We start from the raw sequence: 22320 nt of genomic DNA, 5'->3' as shown, positions 1-22320 counted from the left end.
GGTCTGCCTGCCTGCGCGCTCACGTCCCAACATACGTGTACATGCCTGTGTCCGGCCTGCCCGGGGGGTGGGGATGGTGGGGTGGCAGAAACCGCAGGCTCAAGTTTCCTCTCTTGGCCCGAAGGGCCGGGGAGGTGGGGGAGGGAGGGCAGGAGGGGGAGGGGAGGACCAGACGGACAGGCGGAGGAGGGACACGGAGGGACACGGAGGGACCCGGAGGGACGAAGAGGGAGCGGAGCGGGGCTGGCGGAGGGCAAAGGCCACCTCCCCAGCCTCCTGTCCGTGCTCCCGGCCCCGCTGGACATGCTTCGGGGACGGGGACCCGTGTCCGGAGCCGAGACCTCTGCAGGGCGATAGCCGGCTGTCTGCGGGCGAGGGTGACCCCGTCCAGAGACACAGAGCATCAGAGAAGACTCCGAGAGAGACATCTCGCCCCTCTCCCCCTTTCACCTGGACTCCGCCACAGGTGAGTCCCTCCCGCTGACCCCCCCAGGATTGCACAGGGCACCTGTGGACGGTGGACCGAAGCACTTCCAAACCTCTCCCCACCTCCTGCCCACCCCCTTTTCTCTTGCCTGCCCAAACTCTCCCTGACAGCTCCCTGACTTTGGGTCCCCGGTGAAAACCCCAGAAGAGAGACCCCTGATGAAGGATCAGGGGGCCGGATGGGGGTTCGGGGCTCAGAGTTCTTCTGAACAGAGATCACCCTCGGATTTGGGGATTGGATGGAGCTGGACAGGGGATGGCTGGGGCACAGTCGGTTGTAATAATAGTAATAATTTTGGTACTTGTTAAGCACTTGCTGTGTGTCAAGCACTGTTCTATGTGCTGGGGCAGGTACAAGTTCATCAGGTTGCACACAGTCCCCGTCCCACATGGGGCTCACTCTCCTGATTCCCATTTAACAGATGATGATGATCTTATAATAATAATCATGGTACTTGTTAAGCGCTTACTATGGGCCAGGCACTGTTCTAAGCACTGGAGTAGATACAGGGTAATCAGGTTGTAATAATAATAATGGTGGTATTTGTTAAGCGCTTACTATGTGCAAAGCACTGTTCTAAGCGCTGGGGGGTTACAGGGTGATCAGATTGTCCCGCGTGGGGCTCACAGTTTTAATCCCCATTTTACAGATGAGGTGACTGACGCCCAGAGAAGTGAAGTGACTTGCCCACAGTCACACAGCTGACAAGTGGCAGAGCCGGGAGTCGAACCCATGACCTCTGACTCCGAAGCCTAGGCTCTTTCCATTGAGCCATGCTGCTTCTCAAGGTTGTCCCACGTGAGACTCAAAGTCTTCATCCCCATTTTACAGATGAAGTAATTGAGGCCCAGAGAAGTGAAGTGACTTACCCTAGGTCACACAGCAGACATATGGCGGAGCTGGGATTAGAACCCGGTCCTTCTGACTCCCAGGCCCGGGCTCTCTATAAGGACAGGGAGGATGGGGGAGACCTACACCCCCACACCGGTTTCTCCATCACTCAGTATGGGGGAGGGGTGGCCAGCGTAGGAGGGAGGGGGCCAGATGGAGGGGAGAGGAGCAGAAGATGGTCTGGAAGGGGTCCAAGTCCCTCAGCTGTGAATCAGACCTGGAATCAATCAGTATTTTTGGAGCGGTCTGTCAGTCAATTGTATTTATTGAGCACTTAATGTGTGCAGAGTACTGTACTGAGCACTTGGGAGAGTGCAGTATAACAATATGGCAGTCACATTCCCCGCCCACAGTGAGCAAGCAGCGTGGTTCGGTGGAAAGAGCCCAGGCTTGGGAGTCAGAGGTCGTGGGTTCTGTTCCCGGCTCCGCCACTTATCAGCTGTGTGACTTTGGGTGAGTCACTTCACTTCTCTGGGCCTCAGTTGCCTCATCTGGAAAGTGGGGATTAAGACGGTGAGCCCCACATGGGACAACCTGATTACCTTGTATCTACCCCAGTGCTTAGAACAGAGTTTGGCACAGAGAGCTTAACAAATACCATCATCATCATTAGTGTGGCTCAGTGGAAAGAACCCCAAGCTTGGGCGTCAGAGGTCAGGGGTTAGAATGCCGGCTCTGCTACTTGTCAACTGTGCTTAAGCTGTGTTAAACTGTGTTAAGCGCTTAACAAATGCCAACATTATTATTATTATTATTATTAAAGGAGCACTTACTTTGTGCAGAGGTCTGAAGAAAGTCCTTGGGAGAGTATAATACAGTAGCTTTAATAACTCTTCCCTCAAGGAGCTTGCAGTCTCACGGGAAGCTGAAGGACCCAGCCCCAGAGGCAAAAGAGACGGGGTGTGGACAGCCTGGACCTTCATATTTGTATCTCTGTTTCTTGGCCTAGTTCCGTTGGTTTCTCTCTCTTTTTCTGATTCTCTTTCTGTGGGTTTCTCTCTCTATCTTTTTATCTCTATCACTGTGTCTCTGCCTCCCTGAAGTGGCATAGCTTAGTGGAAAGAGTGTGGGCCTAGGAGTCGGAGGTTCTGGGTTCTCATCCCAGCTCTTCCCTTTGCCTGCTATGTGTCCTTGGGTGAGTCCCCAACTCCACGAACTTCTCTGTGCCTCAGTTTCCTCATCTGTAAATGGGGGTTAAATTCCTATGCGTCCTCCTTCTCGGACTTTGAACCCTATGTGGGACCGGGACCATGTCTAGCCTGATAAGCTTCAACTACTCCAGTGCTTAACCCAGTGCTTGACACATAGTAAGCACTTGTGCTCTACTTGGAGTTCTACCTCCACCTGCTCCCTTCCTCTGGGCGAGGGATGTCCAGATGCCCGCTTCCTCTAACCTAACATTCACGCCTCAGTTTCCCCCCTTCCTAGATGCCCTCCCGTGCCCCCTCAGGGAACCAGAGAGCTGAAAGGTGACTTTTGGGATATCGGTCCTTTGAGATTCTATTAGGTTAATAATAATAATAATAATGTTGGTATTTGTTAAGCGCTTACTAGGTGCCGAGCACTGTTCTAAGCGCTGGGGTTGACATAGGGGAATCAGGTTGTCCCACGTGGGGCTCACAGTCTTAATCCCCATTTTACAGATGAGGGAACTGAGGCACGGAGAAGTTAAGTGACTTGCCCACAGTCACACAGCTGACAAGTGGCAGAGCTGGGATTCGAACTCATGAGCCCTGACTCGAAAGTCCGTGCTCTTTCCACTGAGCCACGCTGCTTCAGCAGTTGGCAGGACTGGGATTAGAAGCCAGGGTCTCTGACGCCCAGGCCCATGCTCTTTCCTCTAGGCTGTGCTCTTCTGCTATTTACGCTCTTCATTCCTCATCCCAGGCCAACCTCCTATCTGTTTCTTGCTCTCAACATTCCCAACTTTGTCCCTTAGCTCCCGCTGTTACTCCAGCTTGGAACGTCCTCCCTCCTCTGATGCTGGAGAGAGCTTGGAGGCAGAGGAATGGACAGGATGACCCCTAAAAAGGCCAGGTTCTAAGGAGGAATGTGGGATACGCCGGTACCTGGACTCGGGGAGGATAGCGACCGAGGCTGGAGACTCCAAAGGCTGTATAGGCTTATTTGTTTCTCATAATCAATCAGTAATAGTCATGATACAGAGGGTATGGGTTCTAATCCCGGCTCTGCCAATTGTTTGTGATCTTGGGCCAGTCACTTAACTTCTCTGTGCTTCATTTACCTCATCTGTAAAATGGGGATCAAGATTGTGAGCTCCAAGTGAGGCGAGGACTGTGTCCAACCTGATATATCTAGCCCAGTGCTTAGAACAGCACATAGTAAGAGCTTAACAATTACCACTAATATTGTTGTTATTATTGTTAATTATTATTGTTGTTGATGTTATTGTGCTAAGCACTGGGGTGGCTATGCTATAACTAGTCCAACCCAGTCCCTATTTTACAAAGGGCTCACGATCTAGGAGGGAGGGAGAGAAGGATTGTGGTCCCCATTTTCCAGAGGAGGAAGCTGGAGCCCAGAAAAGTTAGGTGACTCTCCCTGGGTCACCAGCAGGCCAGGGGCAGAAGTGGGTCTCCTGAACCCAGGACTCTGCCGACCAGGAGGCCGTTGTTGAGTAGGGATCGTCTCTGCTGCCGAATTGTACGTTCCAAGCATTTAGTACAGTGTTCTTCACATAGTAAGCGCTCAGTAAATACGATCGAATAAATGAATACCAGGCCCCTGCTCTTTCCACCAGGCCTCTCTACCTCCTAGTTCCCCCAGCCCCCCACCCATTTTGTTCCCCTCCAGGTGGCCGCACCCCCATCTCCTCCCCCTTCTCACCTGCCCCTCATCCCACAGAGGATGGGGTTGGGGCTGGGTCAGGGGTGGAGGAGAAGGGGATCCTGGGAGGTTAAGAAATAGTCCCTCCCACCCCCTGCCCCTCGCCCAACCGGGCAACTGGGGCCACTGGGCTTTGGGCAATTTCCGGCCAAGCTCAGGGCGGGGGTTCCGGTGTTGAAACTGTCAGCCCCACCCAGGCCTTGTGGGGTTAACCCCCTGAGCCCTGCCTCACCCAGTCTGGAGTTCAGGGACCAGTTGATTTGAGGGGGACGGGGGTAGAAAGGCAGGAGGGAGGGGTCCCGGGATAAAGGCAGGGGTCGGGAGACAGGGGTAGCGTCGTGAAGTAAGAGTCAGAGCACGATGGAGTGGATAGAGCCCAGGCCTGGGAGCCAGAAGGTCATGGGTCCTAATCCCGGCTCCGTCATTTGTCTGCTGGTTGGCCATGGACAAGTCACTTTGCTCCTCTGTGCCTCAGTGACCTCACCCGTAAAATGGGGATGAAGAATGGGAGCCCCATTCAGGAGAAGGATTGTGTCCAACCCAATTTGCTTGAATCCACCCCAGAGCTTAGTACAGTGCCTGGCACAAAGTAAGCGTTTAGCAAATATCAAAATTATTATTGTTATGTGGGGGGCTTTGGGGGGCAGAAGAAGAAGCTGGATCTGGAGGAGAGAAAGGTAGAGGGGGGGTGAGGGGGCAGAGAGGCCAGGAGTTCAGACAGGTGTGGTCTTTCTCTCCTGTCCTGAGATTCCCTAGAAAGCTGGGGGGCGGGGGGTGTCCCTCTCCCCTCCCTCTCCTTCCTCTCCCCTCCTTCTCCCTCCCTCTTCCTTCCCTCTCCCAGCCCCACGGCACTTACGTCCATATCTGTAATTTATTTATTTCTATTAATGTTTGCTTCCTCCTCTAGATTTAAGCTTGCCGTGGGCAGGGAATATGACTGTTTATTGTACTCTCCCAAGTGCTTAAAACAGTGCTCTGCACACAGTAAGCGCTCAATGAACACCACTGACTGACTGACTCTCCCCTCCAGCCCCACCTCCTGTCCAGCAGCCTGACTGGCAAGTCTCTCTCGCTGTCTAGCTGCAAGCCTTCCTGCTTCAGCCCGAGTCCCGTCACCCTATGGGATGAGACTCGGAAGCCGGAGCCGGAGGGAGGGAGGGCGGTGATTCCGGGGGCAGGAGAGGGCTGGGGGCCCGGGTGCTCGGGGGTCCGAAGGGACGGTCCCTGAGGAAGGGAGGGAAGATCCCCGCTGTGCGGAGACAGGGGAATGGATACCATGACCTCGGGGGCAGAGGTCACAGAGGCTCTCAACTCTGCCCTGTCCGCAGGCAGCCGAGGCCGATAAGCCCTTATCTGCCCTAACCAGGGACAGCAGGCAAGAGTCTGGTCTGGGTGGGGTTCTTATCGGGGGGCCCAGACTCGAGGCGGGGGGTGGGAGTGTTTGGGGGGGTGGAGACTGGCCATCCCTGAGTCCCACACTGCCCCTCCCCACCATACTGTCTCCCCAGAATCTGGGGTCCCCTCAGTGAACCAACATGCCCCCAGTCTCTCTCCCCCCACTCCCCAGGAAGGGAGAAACTGAGGCCTAGAAAGGCGAGTGAATCTCCTCCTTGAGCCTTCTCCTCCTTTGGCCATCTCAGAGCCCTGCTCAGACCCGGGAGAAGGGGGAGAGCGATGCCCCCCTCCCCATGGGAATATTCAGGCCAGAGGGAAGGGATCACATGGGCTGAGGAGGAGGAAGCCAGAAGCAGCAGCTCCACAGCCGGAAGACTGGAGGTCAGACAACAGGAAGGACTTTCCACCAGGGTGATATGCACGTCTCAGAAGAGGGAACATTCCCAGGTCACCTGGATGCAATGGATTGGACGTGTTGACCTCTGACCCCCTGCTGCTCTCTGTGGTCTCAGGTTGCCGGGGTCCCGGTGGCTTTGGGGGAGCCTGCGCCCCGGCCTGGTGCTGTAGGATGTCCCCGTGCCCTCCTCAGCAGGTGAGGAATCGGCCAGGACCACCACCAGCCCCAGAACTGGGGGAGATGGAGCTGACTTGGCAGGAAATCATGTCCATCACAGAGCTACAGGTGAGCGGGGATGGAGACGGGGTGGGCTCGGGGAGGGGGAATCGGGATGGGGCAGGAGGGATCTACGGGAAGGGTTGGGCTGGGAGGACTGTGGGGAAGGGGATGCTAAGAAGCAGCGTGGCCTAGTGTGGGCAGAGCACGAGCCTGGGATGTTGATAATAATAATAACTGTGGTATTTGTTAAACACTTACTATGTGCCAGGCAGTGTACGAAATGCTGAGGTGGATACAAGCAAATCAGGTTGGACACAGTCCCTGTCCCATATAATAATAATAATAATAATTGTGGTATTTGTTAAGCACTTACTATGTGCCAGGCACTGTTCTCAAGTACTGGGGGGGATACAAGGAAGTGGAGTTGGACACAGTCCCTGATCCATCTGGAACTCACAGTCTCATTTTATAGAGGAGGGAACTGAGGCACACGGAAGTGAAGTGACTTGTCCCAGATCACACAACAGACATGTGGCGGAGCTAGGATTAGAACCCAGGTCCTCCTGACAAAGCCCCGGGCTCTATTCACTAGGCCATGCTGGGAGTCAGAAGAATCTGGCTTCCAGTCCCGGCTCTGCTACTTGTCTGTTGTGACCTGGGGCAAGTCACTTTGCTTCTCTGAGCCTTAGTTCCCTCATTCATTCATTCAATAGTATTTATTGAGCGCTTACTATGTGCACAGCACTGTACTAAGCGCTTGGAATGGACAATTCATTCAATTCAGGTACAATTCCCTCATCAGTAAAGTGCGGTGAGCCCCATGTAGGACAAGGACTGTGTCTGCCTCATCAGCTTGTACCTACCCCAGCTTTCAGTACAGTGCCTGGGACATAGTAAGGGCTTAACCAATACCATAAAATAAACTAATAATTGGCAAATAATGGGGTTGGTAGGGTGGAGGGGATGAGGGAGGGTGGAGACATGCTAAGCAGAGGGGAACCCCCCCCCCCCCCCAAAAATGTATCACTGCTTCACTCGGAGGGCCGGGGTAGAATAGGACAGGTAGAAAAGGTAGATTAGAAAGCAGCATGGCTCAGTGGAAAGAGCACGGGCTTGGGAGTTTAGACATCGTGGGTTCTAATCCCGGCTCCGCCACTTGTCAGCTGAATGACTGTGGGCAAGTCACTTCACTTCTCTGTTCCTCAATTACCTCATCTGTAAAATGGGGAGGAAGACTGTGAGCCCCCCCGTGGGTCAACCTGATGACCTTGTATCTACCCCAGAGCTTAGAATAGTGCTTGGCACAGAGTAAGCGCTTAATGATGATTGATAATTATGGTATTTAAGCACTTATAAATGCGCTTATTAAATACCATCATTATTATTATGATTATTAGAGCTGGGGATTTCAGGGGAGTGGCATTTCAGGAGGGAACAGGCCAGCGGGACGGCCTCCCACCTCTTGAGGGGGAAATTCTGGGGTCCGTACGGATCTCCGGGGGCGAGCCGGGGGTGCAGGGGCTCACACAGCTGGGGTCCCGGCGGGGTGATGATGTCTCTTCCCCACACCTGCCCCCGGCCCCCCCAGGTAACAGAGCCCCGGGCCGACAGGGAGGGGGGTCAGACAAAGGTTGCCTGTTGGTTGCAAGAATGGTAGCTTTGTCCAGGGCTGGTGGGGGTGGCCAAGGCCCCAGCTCCCAGCAGGCTCCCTGTCCCCGCCCCCCTGCTCACTTTTGGCTTGATGGGGCTGGGGGTCAGGACAGGAGACAATTCTCAGCCGGGCCTTCTCACAGACCCTGACCCCTCCCCACCTGGCTGGGGTGGCTGGTGAGGAGTGGGGGGAGGAGGAGGGCTAGGAGGAGAAGGAGGAGGGTTAGGAGGAGGAGGAGGAGGGCTAGGAGGAGAAGGAGGAGGGTTAGGAGGAGGAGGAGGATGGCTAGGAGAAGGAGGAAGGCTAGGAGGAAGAGGGCTAGGAGGAGGAGGAGGGCTAGGAGGAGGAGGAGGGTTAGCAGGAGGAAGAGGACGGCTAGGAGGAGAAGGAGGAGGGCTAGAAGGAGGAAGGCTAGGAGGAGAAGGAGGAGGGCTAGGATGAGGAGGAGGGCTAGAAGGGGAAGGAGGAGGGCTAGGAGGAGGGCTAGGAGGAGGAGGATGCCTAGGAGGAGGAGGAAGATGGCTAGGAGGAGGGCTAGGAGGAGGAGGAGGAGGGCTAGGAGGAGGGCTAGGAGGAGGAGGAGGGCTAGGAGGAGGAGGAGGATGGCTAGGAGGAGGGCTAGGAGGAGGAGGATGGCTAGGAGGAGAAGGAGGGCTAGAAGGAAAAGGAGGAGGACTAGGAGGGCTAGGAGGAGAAGGAGGAGGGCTAGGAGAAAGGGGCAAAGACCAGCTGAGTCTTCCGCTGCTCAGCATCGCCCCCTGCTGGCCACCCAGGGAAAGGTCAGACAAGCCTGCCGGGGTCATCACATCCGTCCCCCTGCCTCCACGCCGCTCTCACCAAAGACACCGTCTGTCCTCTAAAGTCCCCTTCCCCCTCCCCAGAGGCAGGCCACTGCCCTTTTCCTGGACGCTGAGGCTTTTGTCGGTCTGCCTTTTATTTTTTTTTTAATGGTATTTGTTAAGCGCTATGTGCCAGGGACTATACTAAGCGACGGAGTAGATACGGGATGATCAGATAATCATGTTGGACAAAGTCAATGTCCCACAGTCTTAATCCCCATTTTACAGATGAGGGAACTGAGGCCCAGAGAAGGGAAGTGACCTGACCGAGGTCACACAGCAGACAAAGTGGCGGAGTCGGGATTAGAACCCAGATCCTTCTGACTCCCAGGTCTGGGATCTATCCACTGGACCTGCCCCCGCCCCCCGGGCACTCCCTAATGATAGCACTCTGAATTGGGAGAGCACTGTCACTTTTTCCCCAAACTTTCTCACTTTATTTTCACCTCCTTTGGAGGCAGAGACGATTTTACCCTGCTGAAGAAATTGAGGCCTGTTGACAGTCACCGCCCCCTGAGCCCCACAGCACTTATGTCCATATCTTTAGAGAAGCCGCATGGCTTAGTGGAAAGAGCACGGGCTTGGGAGCCGGGGGTCGTGGGTTCTAATCTCGCCTCGCCACTTCTCAGCTCTGTGTCTTTGGTCAAATCACGTAACTTCTCTGTGCTCTCAGTTGCCTCATATAAAATGGGGATTAAAAGACCGTGAGCCCCCACGTGGGACAACCTGATTACCTTGTATCTACCCCAGTGTTTAGAACGGTGCTTGGCACATAGTAAGTCCTTAACAAATGCCATCATTATTATTATCCTTGAACTCTGCCACTTCCCCTGACTATAATTTATTTTAATGTCTGTCTCCCTTGCTAATCTGTCAGCTCCTTGAGACCAGAGAGAAGCAGCGTGGCTCAGTGGAAAGAGCCCAGGCTTTGGAGTCAGAGGTCATGAGTTCAAATCCCGGCTCTGCCACTTGCCAGCTCTGTGACTGTGGGCAAGTCGCTTCACTTCTCTGTGCCTCAGTTACCTCATCTGTAACGTGGCTCACTGGAAAGAGCACGGGCTTTGGAGTCAGAGGTCATGGGTTCGAACCCCGGCTCTACCACTTGTCAGCTGTGTGACTTTGGGCAAGTCACTTAACTTCTCGGTGCCTCAGTTACCTCATCTGTAAAATGGGGATTAAGACTGTGAGCCCCACGTGGGACAACCTGATTCCCCTGTGTCTACCCCAGCGCTTAGAACAGTGCTCGGCACATAGTAAGCGCTTAACAAATACCAACATTATTATTATTAAAATGGGGATGAAGTCTGTGAGCCCCACGTGGGACAACCTGATTCCCCTGTGTCTACCCCAGCGCTTAGAACAGTGCTCTGCACATAGTAAGTGCTTAACAACTACCATCATTATTATTATTATGTCTACCAGTTCTAGTTTATCATGCTCTCCCAAGAGCTTAGGACAGTGCTCTCGCAGAGTAAGTGCTCAATAAAAAATGATGGTATTTGTTAAGCGCTTACTATGTGCAAAGCACTGTTCTAAGCGCTGGGAGGATACAAGGTGATCAGGTTGTCCCACGCGGTCATAAACACCACTGATTGACTGAATGATTGATCGGTAAATGAATTGCCCAAGGTCACCCAGCAGCCTGCAGTGAGGCCAGGGCAAGGACGCAGGTCCCCAACCTCACAGCCCCCATAGTCCTAATATAATTATTGTGGTATTTAGGCCGGGAACATGTCAACCAACTCTTCATAGCATACTCTCCCAAGCACTAAATACAGTGCTCTGCACATAGTAAACAGTCAGTGGTATTTACTGAGCACATACTGTGTGCAGAGCACTGTACTAAGTGTTCGGAGGAGTACAGTATATCAGAGTTGGTAGACAGAGCTGGGATTAGAATCCAGGTCCTTCTGACTCCCAGACCCAGGCTCCATCCATTAGGCTATATTAATAATAATAATACTAATCGTATTTGTTAAGCACTTACTCTATGCCAGTCACTATACTAAGCGCTGGGGTGAATACAAGTAAATCGGGTTGGACCCAATCCCTGACCCACATGGGCGCTCAGTCTCCATCCCCATTTTCCAGATGAGGTAACTGAGGCCCTGAGAAGTGAAGTGACTTGCCCAGGGGCATTCGATCTTATTTATTGAGTGCTTCTGCGTGCAGAGCGCTGTACTAAGTGCTTAGTCACACCGCAGACACGTGGTGGAGCTGGAGTTAGAACCCATGACCTGACTCCTAGGCCTGGGCTCTATCGACTACACCATGCTGCTCTAAACCGCTGGGGCAGTTTAGGATTGACCAGATGGGAGGGACAGGGCAATTTGGTTTTGGGGTCCAGAACTCACCTCTTCTCTTTCTCCCTTCCTCCCTCTCTCCCCCGACCCCCCACCACAGGGCCTGGACACCCCGCCGGAGACCCCCTACGAGCTGGCCCTGTATGGGGCGCAGCCCCCGGCCCCCGGCTTCGGCCCTTGCAGCCTCCTCCCCGCCTGCCCCCCGTCCTCCTGCGGCCAGCCCCCCCCGCCCTACGCCCGCCCCTACCCCGCCCCGCCGGAGCCCGGCCCCTACCCCTACGACGTCTTCGGTCTTCCCGCCCCTGGCCCGCCGCCCCCTAAGCCCCTCACCCTCTCCGGCCTCCTGAGCGAGCCACTCCCTGACCCCCTGACCTTGGCCGAGATGGTCCTGCCGAGCGCGGCCGCCACCCTCCTGGCCCCGCACAAGTGCCCCGAGGACCCCGAGTCCGACTCCGGACTGTCCCTCAACTACAGCGACGCCGAGTCCCTGGACCCCGAGGCCGGGGTGGGCGAGGCGGGGCGGGGGCGGCCCGAGTACGCCGAGCTCTTCCCCCCGGCCTTCCCGCCGCCCCCGCCTCCCCCGCCGCCCCCGCCGCCAGCCTGGGCCTCCCCGCCGGGCCCGGCCCGACCCAAGCCCCCCGGCCGCGGAGAGGCCGGCTGCCGGGACCAGCGCCGGGCTCTGGCCATGAAGATCCCCTTCCCCACGGACAAGATCGTCAACCTGCCCGTGGACGACTTCAACGAGCTGCTGGGCCGGTACCCGCTGAGCGAGAGCCAGCTGGCCCTGGTGCGGGACATCCGGCGTCGGGGCAAGAACAAGGTGGCCGCCCAGAACTGCCGCAAGCGCAAGCTGGAGACCCTGGTGCAGCTGGAGCGCGAGCTGGCCGAGCTGAGCACCCGGCGGGAGAGGTTGCTGCGGGCCCGGGGCGAGGCCGGCCGGACCCTAGGGCTCCTGCGCCAGCAGCTGGGCGACCTGTACCGCGACGTCTTCGCCCGGCTGCAGGACGAGGAGGGCAACGGCTACTCGCCCGACGAGTACGTCCTGCAGCAGGCGGCCGACGGCACCGTCTTCCTGGCGCCCCGCGGGACCCCGGCCCAGGAGGACTGAGCGCCCGGACCGGGGAGGGAGGGGACGTCTGAGCCCCCCGGCCGGGCCGCCCGGAGTCCAGGGGCCGCCCGGCTGGACTTACCGGGGGACCGGCATCACGGGCGTTGATGCCCCCTGGCCAAACGGACTGAGAGCCGGGGCGTCCGTGTCCTCTGTTGGACGGACTGAGGGTCAGTCTGCGGGCATCGAGCGACACACAGGAGCAGAAGCCGCTGGGCCAGCTGTGCTCAGCCCAGGTTGTGGCCCCGCCATCGGCCGGAGGCTTTGGCAGATAAAACGTGCACTGAAATCACTCTCTGCTTAGTAGTCATTCGTTCATTCAATTGTATTTATTGAGCGCTTATCGTGTGCCAAGCACTGTACTAAGCACTTGGTTGTGTATTTGTGAAGTGTTTCTCCGTGCACGATAATCCGGTTGTCTAGCTCCTTGCCTTCCCTCTGCACCCAGGGACCTTCGCATTGTCTGCAAAGAAACTGAAGCCCAAAGGGGTCAAGTTTATGAACTATGGTTACCGCGGCCGAGTGGCAGAGCCAAGGCTCTTGCCCGCCAAACCATAGAAGTTTATTCTGCATAGCATTTAAGTGATATTTGTTAAATGTTTTCTGTGCCAGACACTGTACTGAGTACTAAGGATTGTGGTAGATATGCAGTCCTTGTCCCATATGGAACTCAGTTTTAATCCCCATTTTACCAAAAGGCAGAGAATTATGGCAGTTGCTAGAGTTTACTACGGGCCAAGCATGTACTAAACGGTGAGCTAGATATAAGTTAATCTGGTTGAACAGTCCCTGTGCCACTTGGGGCTCACTCTTATCCCCATTTTACAGGTAACTGAAGCCCAGAGAGTGACTTGCCCAAGGTCAGATAGTGGACTAAGTGACTTGGTCATCCTTGGCATTGTATTAGGTCTTTGGGCTAAAAGACCTGTTCACAAAGAGCAGGCAGACACTAAGCAGGGAGAAATGAGTGTAAAGAAACCCAATTCATAAAGTGTTTATTGATCACTTACTGTTTGCATGGCTCTGCAACTACAACAGGGGACGTTGGGGGGAAAAATCTTACATGGTTGGGTGAAATAGGATAACTGCTGTATTATAGTCTCTCAATATTACCGACAAGCAGTGTGGCCAGAGGGAGTCAGAACCTGGGCTCTAGGCCCAGTTCTGCCGCTTTGCCGTGTGACCTTGGGAAAGTCACTTAGCTTCTCTGTGCCTGAGATACCTCTTCTGGAAAATGGGGACTCAGACTGAGTCCCACGTGATTACCTTCTATCTACCCCAGAACTAGTGCCTGGCACAATGGTAAGCACTGTAATTAAAAAAAAATTACAGTAGATAAAACGGTAGGGAATCAGGGGTAAACCAGTTGGCCTAAATTAAATGTATACATCGGGGTGAGGATAAGCAGGGGGCTGACAGCTAATTCATTCAATTGCATTTATTGAGCACTGTATTAAGCGCTTGAAAAGTACAATTCATGACAATTAGTGAAGGCCTAGCTAAATCCAACAGGCAGGGATGTGGGGGCAGCCAGTCAGCTTCTGCAATGTAACCAACGTAACCTTAGCCATGGATAAGGCATGGGCCTGGACCTGACCTGAGGACCTGAAGGACCTGAGTTCTAATCCCAGCTCCGCCATTTGCCTGCTGTGACCCGTGTCACTTGTCTGTGACTCAGTTACCTCGGGATTAAGAGCATGAGCCCCATTAGGGCCGGGGACTGTGTCCAAACAGATTAGTTTATATCTACCCCGGCACAAGTGCTGAATATTATCATTATTATTATGATGATGGAGCAGGCAGGGAACCAGAGATCATTTGCACGAGCATTTTATTACAAAAAACACATTCGCATGGGAACGAATGAAAACCAGGCTGCACAGCAGCCACACTCAGCTGTCCGAGTAGCTTCGACGCAGGACCCCAGCGGAGGCGAGCCTGTGGGGAGAGGGGGACCTGTCACCTTGGGGGCTCCTCAGCCCCCACCGGAACCGCCACCGGCAGCCCCCGCCTCTCCTCCCCTTCCCCCAGGCAAGGACACGTACGTCGGGAGAAGCCCTCAGGGGGGGTCAGGCGAAAACCTCTCGCGCCGGGGTGAGCCGAACTCAGGATTCTCCTCTCCTAGAGAAGCAGAGACAAAGCGTCAGCAGGCCCGCCTCCGCCTCCCCCGGCAAAGACCCCCCTCCTTCTCCCCTCCCGGGGTCCCACAACCCAGAGGGGGCCAGTGTGAACGGCGGGGATAAAATAAATGCCAGTTGCTCGGGGATGGGGCTTGGATTCCAGTGCCAACTGTCCAATAGGGAGACCCACCCCGTGGGAGAACCCGATGGCCACAAGCCCAGGAAGACCACCCGCCCGGGCAGCTCTTAGGAGCTCTTATAGTTGGCCAGGCCACTGGAGGGGGCTAGCTGGTGGATCCCAACAAGATTCAAGTGAAATTGAGGGGAAAGGCGGGGGGGACTGGCATTTCAGGTAGCAAACTCAACAGATTGAAGTAAAATCTGTTCTTACCTAGCAGCACAGAACTTAAACCTCTCTCGTTCTGGCACCCTGCTAGTGCTAAGTCGGGGGGCCTTAACTCTCGTCTGCCTCCTTCCTTCCGGTGGGTCACTGAAAACTTCTCTCCCTCCTAGCTGTCTCCAACAGGCCGATTCTCGACTCCTCTATGCCCGGCCTCGCTGCTCTACGCTTGCTAGCTGTCACGACTCGCTGCGGCCTCAGTCGATGGCACACCCAGAGCTACAGACTTCACAAGGCGGACCCCCCACCGGCGTCCCCATCCCGCCCCCCTCACCGCTCAGCCCCACACCCCCTTCCCGCCCCCCTCCCCACCCCCAACCCCCAAACATTTTTCCACCAAAATTTGGGTTAGCCGTGCACAGGATGGGAGAATAGCGCTTACAGCATGCTGGCTCACAGCCGGATCTCCCTGCCCTACTGGTTGTCAGGGGGTGGAGGACGGTGGAAGGTGAAGGGTGGCAACTGACCATACGGGTTCAGGTCGGGAGGCCGGAGACGGCCACCCGGGGGACTTAGGGGTTCATGGACGGGGTAGAGGGACGAGAACTAAGATTCACTACTCCAGGAAGGGGTGCTGCCAGGCCTAGGGGAAGGGGCAGAGGGGAGGTGGCTAGGGAGGAGAATCTCTAGCCTCGACTGGCCCGGGCCCTGAAGGCCCAAACCTGGAGGCGGCGAGGGGTGGGGTGGGGAAAAGGTTTGGGTTCCAGTCTAGGTCCAATCAGGATGGGAAGAAGCTAGCTGGCCACAAGCGGATTTCTTCCCGGCCGGCCGACCCCAGGCCCACCTGAGGGCCCGGCCAGACCCAGAAGAGATCATGCTGGCCCACCTTGGGCACCGGTGGGGGTGGGGCGGGGGGGACGGGACCAGTGGTGACCGGCCAGGGACCAGGGTGGCTTCTGAGGAGACTAACTTACACAGCACATTTAAAAAAAAGACACATTTATTCAGCGTCATGATCAGACTATTACAGTTAGCAATCAACAGCATGGGTGCAAAAAAAAAAAAAAATAATAATAATCTACATTAAAACCCTTGTTGGAAGGCTTTTACACTCCCACAGAACAGAAACTAAAATAACCTGTTATACAATTCGTCACAAATACAGTCCTCGTGGTTGGTTTTTTTTTTGCCCATACACAAAAAGTATTGTCTAAAACATGTCTTCTGGTAGCAGAACTGCCCTGTCACCACCTGTGCTTGGCTGGCTGAGTTCCCAAATCTGTGGTAACCTGTAGCTTCCCTGTCACTTCTCTGGCTCTCCTCTCCTGCTAAGCTTTGTTTCCTGTTGAACAATATGGAATAAAGGTGTTAATCTCGTTAATCTCATTAAGACTCAAAGCTACAATCCGACAAATTCGTGGCCCGCAGCCCGTGGCCGATCTGGGCGTTCGCGTTTTAACATCCACAATTTTTTTTTTTAACTGCAACGGTTTTTAGACTTATTTTTTAAACTAGGTTGCGCTGCTCAGCTACGTTAGTGTTACTGGGCCTCTCGGGGGAGGGGCAAGTCTTTTCCGGGGACGGGGAGAGGGGGGTGTGAGGGGGAGACGGGATGGGGTCAATTTACCTGGGGCAGTTAAAACCTCCGGCCACTGCCGTAGCTGCTGCTTGCTGCTGGAGCCGCCGTAGCCGCCTGCGGGGAGAGGTCGGTGGTCAGCGGGGCGCTTGGGCGGTCTCTCCCCCCACTCGGGCGGCTGCCGTCCACGGGTCGGCCCCCCTCGGGCCCCCGCTTCCGTACCTTGGTTCCGGGGCTTAGCAAAGTACTGGCCACCCCCGCCGCCATAAGGGCCGGAGCTCCGGCCCCCAAAGTTCCCGCCCTTCATGGGCCCAAAGTTGGAGGATTGGTTATTGTAGCTGCCGAAGTCGTTGTAGCTGCCGCCGCCCCCGAAATTGCTTCCTGGAAGAGAGGGGAGAGGAGGGGCCGCCCGGCCGGTCAGCCCGGCTCCAGCCCGCTGGGGACCCCCGCCCCCCCCGGCCGGATCTCTCCCCGCCGCGCCCCCTGCCTAACGCCCCCACCCCTCTGTCCAGGCCTGCGCTCCGAGGCGGGAGGGGGCAGGAGGCGGCCCCCAGCGTGAAGCTGGGTGGTGGGGAGGCCGCGGCGCGCCCCGGGGAGATACTACCACTCCCACCGCCAAAGCCGCCGCCGCCGCCACCTCCGCCGCCCGTTGTTATAGCTGTCATAGCTGCACTCCCGCCATAGCACTGCCCTGGTTGCCATAACCCTGTCCAGCCACTTCCATAAGCCTCTGCTTCCTCCAGAGTAGCCAGGGCCGCCGCCTCCATAGCCACCTACAGGAGAGTAGGAGAGTCTTCTCTCAGGGAGACAGGACGCACGCGGGGACCCCCCCGGCGGGCGCGGACCCCGGCGCGGCTTCTACCAGGCCTGCTCTAGCGCCCACCCGCCTCCCCGGGCGAGACCCTTACCGTCATTGCCGAAGCCATTGTAGCCGTCCCCGCTGCCACCGTATCCGCCGCCGCCTCGGCTGCCCCCGAAACCGCTGCAGAGGGAACAGCAGGGGGGGGGGGGGTAGGGGTGTCAGTCGCGTCGGACACATCCGTCCGCCGGTACCTCCCAGCTCCATTCTTCCGAGGGCATCCGGCGGCCCACCCCCTCCCGGACACTCACCTCGTCCGCTGAGTTCCCGCCGCGGCGAAGTTGTCATTTCCCCCAAAGCCGCCACCGCGGCCGCCTCCAAAGTTCCCCGAACCGCTGCGACCTGGTGGGCGAGAGGCGAGTTGTAGCCGAGGGACCGGGGACGCGGGCAACCTCCTCCCCAACCCCCTAACCCAGCATTTCACCAAGCTCACCCCTCTGGCTGGACGACGCACTGGCCATCTCTTGCTTGGACAGGGCTTTCCGCACTTCACAGTTGTGCCCGTTGACGGTGTGGTATTTCTGGACTGTTGAGACAAAGGACAAGGGTAAGGTATTGCCTCCTGTCGTGCCAGGGCATCGCCCATCCTGCCCAGCGCGGACCCCCTGGCCACCTCCCTCCAAAGGCTACTTACTGACAATCTTGTCCACAGAATCGTGATCATCAAAGGTGACAAAAGCGAAGCCCCTCTTCTTCCCGCTGCCCACGGTCCGTCATGATCTCGATCACCTCGATCTTGCCGTACTGCTCAAAATAGTCACGCAGGTGGTGCTCCTCCGTGTTCCTCCTTGATGCCCCCCACGAAGATCTTCTTTCACCGTCAGGTGGGCAACCTGGCCGCTGAGAGTCCTGGATGGAGAAACCAGTCACCTTTAGAAATGGAAGCTGAGGTGCGGGAACACTGAGCAACCGAGGTCACCCAGAAGGAAATGTGGGTGACTGGGGACGGGTTGGGGGTCTTACCTCTCTGAGAAACGGCCCTCTTGGGCTCCACCACTCTGCCGTCAACCTTATGAGGCCTCGCGTTCATGGCTGCGTCCACCTCCTCGACCGTGGCGTAGGTCACGAACCCGAAACCTCGGGGATACGCTTTGTGTTGGGGGTCTCGCATTACCTGGAGGACATACGCGACGGCTTCAGCTTGGGAATGCAGGAGCAACCCGATTCTACCGAGGTGGGGTGGGAGGCTTCACCGTCCTCTCTAGCCGCCAGGAATCTAAGTCCATGGCCTCGATTCCCCCCACGGACGTCACACGTGGGGGGTTAGTGGAGGAAGGTGGCATTTGTTAAGTGCTTATGTGGTGGTCAAGCAACTGTTCTAAGCCGGGGTAGATATATCAGGTTGGACACAGTCCCTATCCCAGCTTGGGGCTTCTTGTCCCCATTTTACATGCATTTGAGAAGCAGCGTGGCCTCAGTGGAAAGGGCACGGGCTTTTGGAGTCAGGGCCTCATGAGTTCGTATCCCAGCTCTGCCACTTGTCGGCTGTGTGACTGTGGGCCAAGTCACGTTAACTTCTCTGTGCCTCAGTTCCCTCATCTGTAAAATGGGGATTAAGACTGTGAGCCCCACGCTGGGACAACCTGATTCCCCTGTGTCTACCCCAGCGCTTAGAACAGTGCTCGGCACATAGTAAGCGCTTAATAAATACCAACATTATTATTATTACAGATGAGGTAACTGAGGCACAATAATGAAGCGAACCTCATTATTGTGAGGTGACTTGCCCAAGGTTACCCAGATGACAAATGGTGAAGCAAGGATCAGAACCCAGGTCCGCCTGACTCCCAGGGCCGATACTCTACCCACTAGGCCACATTGGAATGGCTATCGGGCGACAGTTAGGTTTAGGTTTTTAAAAGCCAGCTTGGCCCCAGTCAAACCGTCTTTACGAAGTGGATAATAGGAATTGTCATTCCATTAGGGGCAGCTCTAATATAATCTTATAGACCCCGACAGCTTTTTGCCACATACCCATGCATCTCTCTGAGTGGCCTTCCGCTTTGTGGGTGAAGTACAATATGGGACCCATTTGTCTGCCCTTCTAGACTGTAAGCTCCCTGTGGGCAGGGAACCTACTAACTGTTCTATTGTAATTTCCCAAGCACTTAGTAGTGTCGTGCACAGTAAGGATTCAATAGCATCGATTGTTTTTTGTTCTACACCTTGTCCACTTCACATGCAATGCTTTGCTGTGGCAAAACCTGTTTTTCACTTGTAGACAGTAAACTGCAGGTACCAGCCTTCCATTGTATATATTAGCTTCCCTATCAGGAAAACAGCGCCTCCGGCTTAACTGTGCACCCTGGCAGAGTCCTCTGCTCCCTGCAAGTGGGGAGGAACTAGAAGTGTCTGAGTTATCCTGCAGCTACACGAGTTTACCGCGATGCTCAGCATCTTGTCAACCACAACCCGCAACCAACTGGGCAGAACACGAAGCAGCCAACTCTATGCCGCTGAAGACCAGGGCCCGACCACGCGGAGACTTACACTGCAGTCGGTGAGCGTGCCCCATTGTTCGAAATGGCTCCTCCAGGCTCTCGTCCGTCGTCTCGAAGCTCAGCCCTCCGATAAACAGCTTCCGCAGCTGCTCGGGCTCCTTGGGGGACTGCAGGGAAAAGAGGAGGAGCTGGGATCACGGCCAGATTCACTCGCCTGCCTTTTTCCTAAAGGTTTACTATTCCCCAGCACTGATACAATCTAGTTCGGGTTGGACCACAGTTCCCGTCCCACATGGGACTCGATCTTAAGATAAACCCCTTTCATAGGCTGAGATAACTAAGGCTCGGCATTCGGCAAGTGACTTGCTCAAGGTCACCCAGCAGAGCAAAGGCGCAAGGTGGGATTAGAACTCAGGTCCCTCTGACTCTAATGGCCCAGGCTCTATCCTCTAGGCCACACAGACTGTGAGCCCGTTGTTGGGCTGGGGTTATCTCTATCTGTTGCCGAACTGTGCATTCCCAGGGCTTAGCACAGTGCCCTGCACATAGTAGGTGCTCGATAAATACGGTTGAATGAATGAATGCTCTCTTCCATTCCCGGGAGGCATTCCGCTTCCCTCCCACGTGATTGTTTCGGCGGGAATTCCACCGAGGGGGTTGGGCAGCCCCAGCCAACAGTGGGAATCGACCAGGGGTGAGCAGTTGCTGTCGAGAAGCAGCGTGGCTCAGTGGAAAGAGCCCGGGCTTCAGGGAGTCAGGGGTTCTAATCCCAGCGCCGCCACCTGTCAGCTGTGTGACCTTGGGCAAGTCGCTTCACTTTCCTCATCTGTAAAATGGGGATTAAGATTGTGGCACATAGTAAGCGCTTAACAAACACCATAATGATTATTGTTGGGGATGACGACTCTGAGCCTCACATGGGACAACCCGATTACCCTGTATCTACCCCAGCGCTTAGAACAGTGTTTGGCACATAGTAAGCGTTTATTTACCATAATTATTGGGTATGGGGGTGAAGACTGTCAGCCTCAAGGGGACAACCTGTACTTACCCCCAGCGCTTGGAAGAGTGTTTGCCACATAGTAAGCACTTAACAAATACCGTCATTATTATGGGGATGAAGACTGTGAGGCCTCACAAGGGACAAGGCTTGTACCTACCCAGCGCTTAGAACAGTGCTTGGCACATAGTAAGCGCTTAATACCCAATTTATTATTAAGGGGATGAAACTGGGATCCTCACAGGGGACAACCGATTAGATTGTACCCTACCCCAGCGTTTAGAAAGTGCTCGGCACATAGTAAGCGCTTAAGAAATCCCATAATTATTATTAAGGGGAATGAAATTGGGATTCCTCACGGGGGGGGTACGGGACGCTGATAGAGGTTTTGGGGGGTGGGCATCCTACCCCCCCAGCCATGCCATATTGATTGTTAGGGGGATGCAAACTGGCAGCCTCAGCGGAGGGCCAACCCCGAATCTACCCCCATGCGCTAAGAACAGTGTTAAGCGCACGCTACGTGAGCGCTTAAGCGAGGAATTATGTTTATTATTGTAAGGGGGATGAAGACTGGGAGCCTCACGGGGGGCCACCTGATTAGACTGCATCTCCCCCAGCGCTTAGAACAGTGCTCGTCACATAGTAAGCGCTTAACAAATCATTATTATGGGGATGAAAACTGGGAGCCTCCGGGGGGGGGTAACCTAATTAGATTGCATCTCCCCCAGCGCTTAGAACAGTGCTCATCACATAGTAAGCGCTTAACAAATCATTATTATGATGGGGGTGAAAACTGGGAGCCCCCCGGGGGGCAATCTGATTAGATTGCATCTCCCCCAGCGCTTAGAACAGTGTTGGGCACATAGAAAGCGCTTAACAAATCATTATTATGGGGATGAAATCATTATTATGGGAGCCTCACGGGGGGGGGGTTAACCTGATTGGATTGCCTCTCCCCCAGCGCTTAGAACAGGGCTGGGCACATAGTAAGCGCTGAGAAAATAGCAATGATCTATATTTGCCATTCTCATTATAAAGCTGCGTGCAAAGGCCCCCCCCACCGTGGGGGGGGCGCTAGGGCGCATGCGCAGACGAGCACATAGCGAATAAAGGCAGGGAGAGGTGCGCCTCAGTTGGAACCTGGGGGGGGGATTTTATGGGAAAAAAATAGAATAATGGAATGCGCTGCTTGGGAGCAGAAAGGCGGTTGGGAGAGGAGGGGTGTGAGGGGTGCGCGGCCTCATGGCGGCGGGGCAGACAAAATGGCGGCCCGGCAGCGCGGGAGGGCGCCCGGGCCTCACAGCGGACGCCCGGAGGGGCCGCGGAGCCGCCGGCCCAGGGGCCGTGGTCGCCGCCTCGGGGCTCCCGCGCGGGGCGGAAGGACCGGCCGCCATCCACCTCTTCCACCGCCGCCCCACTCACCTCAGACTTCGACATGATGGCGGCGCCTCCGGGCGATGTCTTCGGGTCGATGGCGAAAGGAGAAAGGGAGTGAGTCAGGCGGGGAGCTGCCTCCCCACCAAGGCCGCCCCCTTATAATCCCGCCTCCCCGCCTCGGCCATTGGCAGGCCCGCCCCCCCGAGCCGCGCCGCCATTGGCTGCTGGCTCGGCCCCCGTCCTCCTATTGGTCGACGCCGCCCTCACTCCCCGCCGGCACCGCCCGCATAAAGGAAGGCCTTTAGCTGCTGCTGATTGGCTCTGCCGGAAACCCGGGCGGCGAGCCCATCGCTGATTGGTTCTCGTCCCCGTCAATAATTTCGAATTCATTCATTCGGTCGAGCGTATTGATTGAGCGCTTACTATGTGCAGCGCACGGTAGTAAGCGCTTGGGGTGTACGATTCGGTCG

At 55.8% G+C, this 22320-nt stretch overlaps 2 protein-coding genes and 1 long non-coding RNA gene across 3 annotated transcripts; 1 reads left to right on the top strand and 2 right to left on the bottom strand.

Moving 5' to 3' along the window:
• Positions 1-5762: 5762 nt before the first annotated feature.
• On the top strand, positions 5763-12429 carry NFE2 (nuclear factor, erythroid 2). Its single transcript, XM_029072935.1, has 2 exons — positions 5763-6302; positions 11130-12429. The coding sequence occupies exons 1-2, from the start codon at positions 6189-6191 to the stop codon at positions 12135-12137; spliced, it is 1122 nt and encodes a 373-aa protein (XP_028928768.1). The 5' UTR covers positions 5763-6188; the 3' UTR covers positions 12138-12429.
• Positions 12430-13951: 1522 nt separating this feature from the next.
• LOC103164895 lies at positions 13952-14932 on the bottom strand. The gene is made up of 2 exons (XR_484376.3): positions 14183-14932; positions 13952-14075 (listed from the first exon to the last, which is right to left on the bottom strand). It is a non-coding gene; the product is annotated as an uncharacterized LOC103164895 (long non-coding RNA).
• Positions 14933-16233: 1301 nt separating this feature from the next.
• On the bottom strand, positions 16234-22007 carry HNRNPA1 (heterogeneous nuclear ribonucleoprotein A1). The gene is given in 15 exon segments (XM_029073968.2): positions 16234-16266; positions 16268-16290; positions 16396-16554; positions 16778-16898; positions 16900-16946; positions 17082-17155; positions 17266-17374; positions 17466-17558; positions 17667-17736; positions 17738-17812; positions 17814-17843; positions 17952-18146; positions 19523-19564; positions 19566-19640; positions 21896-22007. Coding segments are annotated over 15 exon segments (1161 nt in total). The 5' UTR covers positions 21911-22007.
• Positions 22008-22320: the final 313 nt, after the last annotated feature.

The sequence above is a fragment of the Ornithorhynchus anatinus genome, chromosome 10 (genome assembly GCF_004115215.2).
Source record: "Ornithorhynchus anatinus isolate Pmale09 chromosome 10, mOrnAna1.pri.v4, whole genome shotgun sequence".
In the NCBI taxonomy this organism is placed as follows: Eukaryota; Metazoa; Chordata; class Mammalia; order Monotremata; family Ornithorhynchidae; genus Ornithorhynchus; species Ornithorhynchus anatinus.
Note: the sequence above shows the minus strand (reverse complement) of the source record. Positions and strands in the feature narration are given on the sequence as shown.